General features: G+C 40.9%; 1 protein-coding gene across 7 annotated transcripts; it reads left to right on the top strand.

Annotated features, from left to right (window-relative positions):
* The first annotated feature begins 572 nt into the window (after window positions 1-572).
* trim101 (tripartite motif containing 101) lies at window positions 573-8,871 on the top strand. 7 transcript variants are annotated; one of them, XM_053642671.1, is made up of 12 exons: window positions 574-1,002; window positions 3,295-3,443; window positions 3,546-3,720; window positions 4,271-4,366; window positions 4,524-4,757; window positions 4,855-4,877; window positions 4,959-5,083; window positions 5,197-5,456; window positions 5,581-5,644; window positions 6,277-6,389; window positions 7,954-8,077; window positions 8,227-8,322. In XM_053642671.1, exons 1-11 carry the CDS (start codon window positions 838-840, stop codon window positions 8,047-8,049), a joined length of 1,500 nt encoding a protein of 499 aa, XP_053498646.1. In that variant the 5' UTR covers window positions 574-837; the 3' UTR covers window positions 8,050-8,077; window positions 8,227-8,322. The 7 variants fall into 7 exon arrangements, with proteins under 7 accessions (XP_053498644.1, XP_053498642.1, XP_053498641.1 ...); XM_053642669.1 differs by lacking the exon at window positions 8,227-8,322 and having other exon boundaries at window positions 573-1,002; window positions 5,581-5,979; window positions 7,954-8,035; XM_053642670.1 differs by lacking the exon at window positions 7,954-8,077 and having other exon boundaries at window positions 8,227-8,871.
* The last annotated feature ends 1,876 nt before the right edge of the window (window positions 8,872-10,747 follow it).

Below are 10,747 nucleotides of genomic sequence, written 5' to 3'. Positions count from 1 at the left end.
TGCCACATGAATATACACTATATGAATAAAAGTATTTGGACCCCTGACCATCACACCCACGGGTCTTCAATCTTATCCACAAAGGGCTGGTGTGTCTAAAGGCTTTCATTCCAACCAAGCAGGAGCCACCTGATTTTGATTGTTCATCTTAGTCTTCCATCAGCTATAAAGTGTGCCTCCAATTTGGCTAAGCCTGCAGCCACACTGGCCCTATGCGGATAAGATTTAAGACACCTGATCACACCCGTATGTGCCCATTCCAAATTCATAGGCATTAACATGGACAAGGTCCACCCTTTGCTGTTATAATAACATCAACTCTTCCTGGAAGGCATTCTACTTGATTTCTACACAGTGGCTGTGGTGAAAGACTTCTAAAAACCTGATAGTTTGTTTATGTTCATGAAATAAGTTCATACTGCAATCAAGACGGTCTGTGGTAGAAACACATACTCATCTATCCACTTCATTTCCATGTTTTAAAAGCATGTTGTTGTACTTATCTGCTGTGTACCTGATATGGACATGACTCGCCAACACTGAGGTATGTGGGAAGGAGGGATTGCCAGCCAGTAACCAGACACCTCTACACAAACACACACACATACACACACACGCGTTGAACTTGGTGGTCTTGGCATATCTATTCTGTTCTAACAGTACATGGGAGCACCCAGGCTGAGCAACAGAGGGACTAAAATCAAAGCAGAGGAAGAAATCCAGGGCAAATTACAAGCATATAAAAGTTGAACTGAGGATGGTTGAACAAGATCCTTGAAGAGACATAAACGTTCTCTTGAATTTGTTGTTGAAGTGCCTCAGTGGTGGGACACAGTCATGTCTCTTCCACTGGACCTGAGCTCCTTCCACAAGGATGCTTCACTGGGCACGCTGGAGAAACAACTCATCTGCCCCATCTGCCTAGAGGTCTTTACCAAACCCGTGGTCATACTGCCATGCCAGCACAACCTCTGCCGCAAATGTGCTAATGAACTTTACCAGGTAAGTTCAGTTTTTCTTGGTTGTTATAGGGGAATTATTTACCCAACACTAATCCCCTACATTTAGGGTCAGTAGTACAGTGGTACCTCATTGGTTAAGGATTTGGGCTGCTGCTTGGAAGGTTGTGAGTTTAAATCCCAGCACCACCAAGCTATCACTGTTGGGTCCTTAAGCAAGGACCATAATCATTTAACTGCTTAGTTGGATCCTGTATCAGCTGATAAAAGTGTCAGACAAATCAGTAAATATGTAAATGTAAACAGCTAAGGTGGGTCAATTCATTATTTATCACACAGAGTTATTAGTACATTGCCTCTCTGAATAAGTGCACTCTGTCTGCTTGCTTTGCCAGCTGATCATAAGACCACAGGATATTAAGAGCACCAATGTGCATGCAAAAACAAAATGCACTAGCTCTATAGCATATGTAAGATTTAAGGTTGTGTACACAAAATCAAAACAGCTGACAGTCATGTCAGTATGCAAATCCTAGACAGGTGTGTGCACTACAAATACCTAAATATAGCCCTATATTTTCTGCCTTTGAGACAATGAACAAAATGAATACTCTGATATACAGTAACTGTGAAGGCTGTGAGCTTCTGTATCTTTTGTAACTTCTGTATCTTTGCACCTGCATTCTTGTCCTATACTACTTCTTTTTTTGGATTATGAGTAAGTTCATGAGTTGAACAACTGAGGGGTACTGGCTCAATAGGTATTCTACATTTAGGGGCTCAGGTGGTAGAGCAGGTTGTCCACTAATCACAGGGTTGGCGGTTTGATCCCCAGCCCACATGCCTCCAGATGCTGAAGTGTCCTTTTCCAAGACGCTGAACCCCAAGTTGCTCCCAATGGCAAACTACCGGCTTGCATGGTAGCTTTTTTGCCATTGGTGTGTGTGTGTGTGTGTGTGTGTGTGTGTGTATGAATGATTGAATAAGAAACAGTGTAAAGCACTTTGTAGAACTTGTCTAGGTTAAAAGGTACTATATAAGTGCAGTACCATTTTATTCGATAGGGGTTCACAAATTTTTTTTACAGTCATGGACTCTAACTGTAAAAAAAGATTCCAACCCCCCCCCCCCCCCCCCCACCAGCACCACCACCACCACCACCACCACCAGTAGTACAGATTTATTTTACATACAAAACCCAACTATTCAAATACTATATCCAGCACTCATTATTTAAATAAATAATGTACAAAAAATATTTTTATTCCACTCACAAAACACATTTTTATTGAACTTTAATTAGGTCCAAGTTGACATGATTAATATTCTACTTGTTTTTCAGTTATTGATGTTTGGACTAAACCCATTTAGTACAAGTCCAGTCAAACTAGCAAATAATAAAAAAAAAACTCAATAATAAATGTACTAAATTTGATAATAGTGAGTTACAGTTTCTGCTACAAACAAACAAACAATAAATAAATAAATAAAGCGCAGACCTCCTGGCACTGCTTCACAGGCCCCAATTTAAGACCCACTGTTAAAAGAAAGAAAAAGCACATGATGACATTGCAGGAAAATAATCCCTGTCAAATCTGCCAAATCTGTGTCTTTAAATGCAATAATACTTTATAAGATCAAGCTGATTTATTCCTCAAACACATACTATAATCACTGGATTATTCCTGGGAAATCTGAACAAACCCCACACTGTTACTGGACTGCCACTGGGCACCTCTGCTCAGAGCTGGGACTCTGATTTCCATTTGACCCATATGTCTCAGCTGCTGAAGCCTTTTAAAGAGTGTAACTATTTAAGGCCACTGTGTCCATCTCACTCTCTTGCTCTCACTCCCTCCACCTGTGTATCCTCTACCTCAGAGGAATAAATACAGCAACTGCAAATCATTTGTCTTTATCTGGACTTGCTACCGGCACCAGTAAGACACAGTTGTTTACAGAAGTTCGTTATTTTTTTCGATGTCAGTGATGTGCTTGAAATGGAGAATGGACACGAGGGGATTTTTTTACAAAGTTGTGTACTTCACTTAGTAACAGAACCTAATTAAGAAGTAGCTGATGGTCAAGGGTAAGAATTCCCCCGTCTTGGGTCAGAGGCCACGTGTCTCCGAAGTGGTGAAAAGAACGTCTTGAAGTATAAGCCAGAATTAGTTCTAATAAGCAGTCATGACAGGCAATACACTAAAGCATACCATGATAATGGAGCTGTTATGTTGACTCACAGCAACTATGGCGCAAAGCAGCAGTAAGAGCCTGTGAGAAGTTCTTTAAAGATTAATCATAAAAGAACATAATACTGAGTAAAAGATTGCAGCCTTCTCTGTTCCAGGTTGGGATTGGAGGACGATTCCGGTGTCCATCCTGTCGACATGAAGTTGTTTTGGACCGTCATGGCGTTTATGGGCTCCAGAGAAACCTTCTAGTGGAAAATATCATTGATGTCTACAAGCAAGCATCTGCCAGGTTTAGATCATTTTCTTTTTCATTTTGTCAAAGTTTATTAATTGGTGAAATTATTACATTACAAGACCGACTGAGTTTTACACTTATTCAGAGTGTCTCTAGTTGTAGGCCTCCACCAAAACCACTGGCACAAATGAACTGTGAAGAACATGAAGGGGAGAAGCTGAACATTTACTGCATCACCTGTCAGATCCCCACGTGTTCACTCTGTAAAGTGTTTGGAGCACATAAGTCCTGTCAGGTGGCGCCTGTCTCTCATGTATATCAGCAGCAAAAGGTAAGACTGACAGTGTATTTGTGCCTGTGTATATATACTGTGTAGATACTACATATATATTGTATACACAAACGATATAGACAAAAGTATGTGGACACCTCCACCCTTGGCCACTGATGTTTAAAATGGCCTGCATGCAATTGGTTTTCCAATTCATCCTAAAGGTTTTCAGTGGAGTTAAGGTCAGGTCAGTGACACTCAAGTTCTTCCACACCAACCTTGGCAAACCATGTTTTTATGGAGCTCGCTTTGTGCACAAGGGCAATGTTATGCTGGAACAGGTTTGGGTCTCTTAGTTCCAGTAAAGGGAAATCCTACATGCTACAAAGACATTCTAGAAAATTATGTGCTTCAAAATTTGTGACAGCGGGTAAGGGAAGGACCACATACGGGTGTGATGGTCAGGTGTCCAGGTGTACTTTTGGCCATATAGTGTATACTAAAAAAAAGATCTTGCTAATGTTAAAGAGATTGTGTTGCAAATGTATCTAGCCTCAAACACCAAGGAAAGACACAGTTGAAGTAATTGTACCTGGTTTTCATTTTATAGACCGAACTCAGTGATGGGATTGGATCCCTGGTTGCCACTAATGAGCGTATCCAAGCTTGCATAAATGATCTGGAGGAGATTTGTAGGAGTGTTGAGGTTTGGTTGGATTTTAATGCAATGCAGTGACCTCATTTGAACCTTAAGACCCTAAAGCATCTAATATCTTACATACAGTTCATTATGTAATTTCATTTCTTACATGCAAATGACATAATAATGCTTAGTATGACAAAATATATGTACACGCCAACAGGAAAATAGCAGAAACCAAAAGCAGATACTGTGTGAGAAGTTTGACCGTATGAGTGGTATCCTGGAAGAAAGGCGTAAGATTATGTTACAGCGAATCACATATGAGGAGGATGAAAAGACAAGCTGGGCTCAAAGCTTGGTACAAACCTACAGTGAGCATGTTGACACGAACTCAAAGTTGGTGCAGAGTGCCTTGAACGCCATGGAAGAGCCAGAGATGGCTGCATTTCTTCAGGTACTCCAAGCATATATCTGTATTCTGTGGAATGTCTACTAGATTAGATTTTTGCTGTGTTGCTTTTTAAATCTAGTATGTTTTTGCTTTCTTGCAGACTTCAAAAAACCTTATTGAACAGTAAGTTTCTGCATTTTCATTACAATTTGGCGCACTATGTTGCATTTTCCACTAATAAAAACTGACTCCTTCACCTTATAGGGTCAGTGAGGCAACTAAATCTGCACCAGTAGAGACCTTACAGCCTGGATATGAAACCATGGATCACTATAAGGTTGATTTTAATGCTGAGGAGAGGGCTCTCTACCAGCTAGACTTCATCAAACGTGAGTCATGAGTGATCAATATGTATATGCATATCTAGGCAAACAATCCAGTTATACTATTCTCAGAAAATGCAGACTGTTACAGTTGCTGATTATATTGCTGATTATTATAGCTGAAGAAGAAGTTGAAGAGTCTCCAGAAGAACCAGAACCAGAGTCAGAAGTGTTACCAGAACCTGAACCTGAGCCTGAAACTGAACCAGTGTACAGTCTGGTAGAGAACTCTGAGCCAGACAATGAACTGAAGTTGGAAAACTATGAGATAAAGGATGTCTTATCTGAGACAAAGGAAGAAAACCAGGCAAAAGTAGAGGGATGTTCAGCAAGACGAAAAGATGTCATATGTGAGAAAGGTGGACTGAACACGCAGCAGGTATAGTAAAGCTCTTTGTGTCCCATCGTAAATCTATTTTAATATCAAAATAAAAGCAAAAGGTGTGATAGGATTGATCTATTGTATTGTTACTATATTGTTACTCCCCTATCCCCCCTATAAGGACCAGACAGAGTTAGGGTGTGAGGGGCATGGTTCAGGAATCCACTGCTTAACTTCAGAAGCAGGTGAGGAGACTAAGCTCTACCCCACTTGGTATAGACCCAACAACTGGCCAATGCTTAGTCAAAGCCAAGCAACACCTATTGATGCCTTGGGGGATCTTGACCATATACCCAAACTCAAGAGTGAACCCTCAGGTCAGTTCCAGCAGACAGAGACACCTCTGTCCATGTGGACGAGCAGCAGCCTTATGCCTCTATCTAATGAGAACCGGGCCCAGCTTGTAAGCGGCACGCTAGAGAGCACCCAACCATATATGTTGGAGGTTGAGAAGAATATTTGTTGTGAGTTGGTCAGTGGGCCACCCAACAAGGATAGCGTGACTTCTATATCTCCACAGGTTAGTCCATTTTCAAAAGATTATGAGCACTATATCACCATCACTACTCCATCATTCACTTGTGATCTTGTTGGTCTTCTTCCCCAAGTGATTCCTGCATCATGGCCATCAATAATTGTCTTTTGTTTTTTTTTAAATATAAGACATATGCTTATATAATTGCTTATATGCTCATCTGAAGATTCTTGTGGTAGCACTGTCTACATTAGCTTTGGTGTCCAACCCCATTAGACACATAATTGTTATTTTCCACACCAGTGTCTGCTTCTCTCCATTTTCATTTCCATCTCTTCTCAGGCCATCATCCATATATTTTACGTCCTGGCCTTTCTGGTCATCCTCCAGAGAGTATGGGGAAACATTCGGTGCTTTTTTTTCATATAGCACTGCTGGAGAATTACAGATTTCAGGTACTTGCTTATTAACACATGTAGCTAAACATTGAAGCGGCCTACTTTGAAAACGCATGCATACTGCTATAAGCACTAATATAGATTATGAATGTTTTAATAGCAATAGAGTTGGCTGTACACTTCCTTGAATGACAACATTCAGGAATATCCTTTATGTGTCTCCCACTAAAAAGCTTTATGGAATGAATGTGGAATAAAATGGTCAAAAGCACTCAGTATGCATTGCATGTTGCTCTTAGATACTCAGTTTAGTATTGGTAGGACTCAGCTATGATATCTTTGATAATTAGCGTCATATGTAAACAATAATTGAAGCTTATGGTAGATTAATGGCTAGCTAGCAAACTTCATACTATGCTTGCATCTTAGGTAACATCAAGACCATTTGGTGGAGGTTTCTAATCAATAGCTATACAACTAGCTAGCAATCAAATGTTTATTCATAGTAAATAATCTAAAGCAGATTCTGATGAGGAAGGAGTACAGAAAAGGTGTATTCAAATATGTTTATTGTGCAGATAGGGAGACACCCACCTAAAGAAATTTCAAGACCAGCACATGCAGAATCACCATGACTGGCCTAGTGAAACCGTAGAGTTAGGAGCTCCTGGGTGGTGCAGGTACACCACCTGTGGCTGGGACGCCAAAGGAGCAAAATCGGTCATGCTCTTTGATGTTACTCCCTACCAATCAGGGTGACATTAGCCAATCATGGGCATCTGTGAGTTCATGTATGTATAAGAAAGTAGTTAGCACTTTGAACGGCCCTGTGACATACAATATATGTGCAAAAGTATGTGGACACCTGACCATCACACCCACATGTAGGCCTTCTCCAAACTGTTGCCACAAAGTTGGAAGCACACAATTAACTAGAATGTCTCTGTATACTGTAGCTTTGCAATTTCCCTTCACTGAAACTAAGGGGCCCAAACATGCTCCAGCATGCCCCTCTGCACAAAGCGAGCTCCATAAAGACATCGTTTGACAAGGTTGGTGTGGAAGAACTCAAGTAGCCCGCATATAGCACTGACTTCAACCCCACTGAGCACCTTTGGGATGAACTGGAATGCCGACTGTGCGCCAGGTCTTCTTGCCCATCCTCACTAATGCTCTAGTGGCAGAATGGGCAGAAATTTCCACAGCCACATTCCAAAACCAAGCCTTCCCAGAGGAGTTGACGCTGTTATAGCAGCAAAAGGGGCAGACCAATTTTGGAACAGGATGTTCAAGAAGCACATATGGGTATGATAGTCATGTGTCATACTTTTGACCATACAGTGTAGCCTGAGCAGCAGTTTGAAAAAGATGCAGTTCCTTCATGTGTCTTGAATGTGTCATGTGCTAGCCTTCACCTTCTTCAACTGTTACTTGTCATGTGATGGGGAGAGCTAGTTAGTGGGTGGGAACTGGCAAATGACAAATTTTTGAGAAAATGGGGTTAAAAAAAAGAAAGGAAATGTACATAGATTTATAATTCAAACAAATGCACAACAGTCTACTAAAAGATAAATAAGCATAGCATAAGTACTCAGTGTGTGTTCCCGCTCTCGTTTTCCAGGGTGAACCCTGCTCAATGGGAGCCCAGGACAACAGAGAGATGGAGCAGAGCACTGATACAAGCTTTCACACGTACTCTGATGCCCCCTTGTGGTAGAGAGACAGGCATACAAACAGTTAGTCAGGTGGGTAGTCCCAAATGTTTATCTTCAAGGCAGTGTAGCTTTATTGCTTAGACGTCATAAGTGAAAATGTGGACTGACAATGTCTTCTATTTGCTCAAAGTTGTGCTATATGTCTGTAAATATTTCTGCTCTGTGTTGGTCTTTGACAGACTGCAGCTGCAGATCACTCAGGGGTAGGAGCCAGCTCTCCTGCTGTTACAAGTGACTCGGCTCGCATCAGCTTCTCCTTCTCCTGGCTGAATCCAATTGCCAAGAAGAAGTGAATGCTCCTCTCAGAGAGACGCCTTCAGGTCCACAAGCCATTGTCTCCAGTTGGCCAACACATTCAGGCTTTATCTCAGGGCAAATTGAATGTTGTCCAATAGGTCCACCTACCACTCCTGTTGTAATTTGTAAAAGATGTGAGCACAAGCTATAAGTACATAACAGATAGGTTCCAAATATTTGCTTTTATTTGCTTCACATAGCGTTGATTATTAGAAACTATATGGATACATGTTATAAAATATCTGCCTGAGACAGAGGTTTGCTAAAAGAATTTCATGTGTGAAATGTGGTGGTTACAAGAAAGTGTTTAGATATATTTCTGTAAGTTTTTTTGGTTGTGACTTGAGAAGGTTGAAGTCATATTGTAGTGCAGCATTAAAGTGGTACTGATGGCATGGATGTGAAAATGTTACATTAGTAAAAATGTGGCAATATTTGTTTGTTGGGCTATTTATGTAGCTGTTTTCAATATCTACTACAGGTGACATTAAGCAATACTTAAAAAAAATAAAACACTGACAACTGCCGCTTTTACTTTATTTTTTACAAGACAGTAGACAATAAAATGTCTTTAACCACACACACATATATATTGAAATTCAAATCAAGTAAGCCTAGTAAGAGAGCAAAAGAAAAATAGTTATTATTGCATATAACCATGTCATTTAAATACAATCTTATTGTTATACTATACTATACTATGTAGTTATACTACAGTTATTCTACAAATATAATCAATGTCGTATATTAAATAGAAAGGGAGGATCAGAGATTAAATTAAAATTAAATGAGACAAAAGTGTGTGATCTTCACAAATCAGGCAATGGCTATAAAAATAGCACCATGTCAGAAAGAAAAATAAAATAGTCATATGAACTTTTTTTGTATTAACCTAAAGTGTTTTTTTCTAAAAAAAAAAAATAATAATAATAATAATAAAAAAAAATGTTACTACACAATAAAAAAAAAGTTTGCTAATTAGCAAATAGTATTAGTATTTTAAAATGTTTATATAGCATTTTGGAGGAAAAAACAAAAACAAACAATCAACAAGATACATTAGAACCACCTTCCTAATCTTGTGTAGGTCCCCCTTGTGCCACCAAAACATCTCTGACCCGATAAGGCATGAACTCCACAAGACCTCTGAAGGTGTGCTGTGGTATCTGGCACCAAGATGTTAGCAGTAGATCCTTTAAGTCCTGTAAGTTGTGAGGTGGGGCCTCCATGAATCGGACTTGTTTGACCAGCACATCCCACAGATGCTCGATCGGATTGAGATCTGGGGAATTTGGAGGCCAAGTCAACACCTTGAACTCTTTGTCATGTTCCTCAAACCATTTCTGAACAATTTCTGCAGTGTGGCAGGGCACATTATCCTGCTGAAAGAGGCCATTGCCATTAGGGAATACCGTTGTCATGAAGGGGTGTACTTGGTCTGCAACGATGTTAAGGTAGGTGGTAGGTGTCAAAGTAACATCCACATGAATGCCAGACCCCAAAGTTTCCCAGCAGAACATTGCCCAGAGCATCACGCTTCCTCCGCCAGCTTGCCTGCTTTCCATAGTGCATCCTGGTGCCATCTCTTTCCCATTTAAGCGACGCACACGCACCCGGCCGTCCACATGATGTAAAAGAAAACATGATTCATTAGACCAGGCCACCTTCTTCCATTGCTCCATGGTCCAGTTCTGATGCTCACATGCCCATTGTAGGCGCTTTCGGCGGTGGACAGGGGTCAGCATGGGTACTCTGACAGGTCTGCGTCTATGCAGCCCCATACGCAGCAAGCTGCGATGCACTGTGTGTTCTGACACCTTTCTATCATATCCAGCATTAACACTTTCAGCAATTTGTGCTACAGTAGCTCTTCTGTCGGATTGAACCAGACGTGCTAGCCTTCGCTCCCCACGTGCATCAATGAGCCTTGGGCGCCCATGACCCTGTCGCCGGTTCACCGGTTGTCCTTCTTTGGACCACTTTTGGTAGGTACTAACCACTGCATACCGGGAACACCCCACAAGACCTGCGGTTTTGGAGATGCTCTGACCCAGTCGTCTAGCCATTACAATTTGGCCCTTGTCAAAGTCACTCAGATCCTTACGCTTACCCATTTTTCCTGCTCCCAACACCTCAAGTTCGAGAACTGACTGTTCACTTGCTGCCTAATATATCCCACCCCTTGACAGGTGCCACTGTAATTAGATATTCAATGTTCTTCACTTCACCTGTCAGTGGATTTAAAGCTATGTCTGGTCGGTATGTGTGTGTATATATATAATATAATATATATAATACTCTTGTATTCCTCTGTGCAAGTGTATTTGTGCAAAATATATAGGCATATACACGTGTTTGTTTTTGGGAAAACGGGACGCCCATACGTCATCGGTGTGCGCCGGA

The sequence above is a fragment of the Ictalurus furcatus genome, chromosome 15, assembly GCF_023375685.1.
Source record: "Ictalurus furcatus strain D&B chromosome 15, Billie_1.0, whole genome shotgun sequence".
Taxonomy (NCBI): Eukaryota; Metazoa; Chordata; class Actinopteri; order Siluriformes; family Ictaluridae; genus Ictalurus; species Ictalurus furcatus.
This window is presented reverse-complemented; position numbering and strand designations above follow the sequence as displayed.

Bases quoted from the DNA above. Each gene is read 5' to 3' on its own strand.
- trim101 (XM_053642666.1), top strand. From the start codon at position 838: ATGTCTCTTCCACTGGACCTGAGCTCCTTCCACAAGGATGCTTCACTG. The intron at 4,878-4,958 runs GTAAGTTTCTGC...TTCACCTTATAG, and splicing joins TCAAAAAACCTTATTGAACA to GGTCAGTGAGGCAACTAAAT. The intron at 5,457-5,580 runs GTATAGTAAAGC...CCCCCCTATAAG, and splicing joins GTGGACTGAACACGCAGCAG to GACCAGACAGAGTTAGGGTG.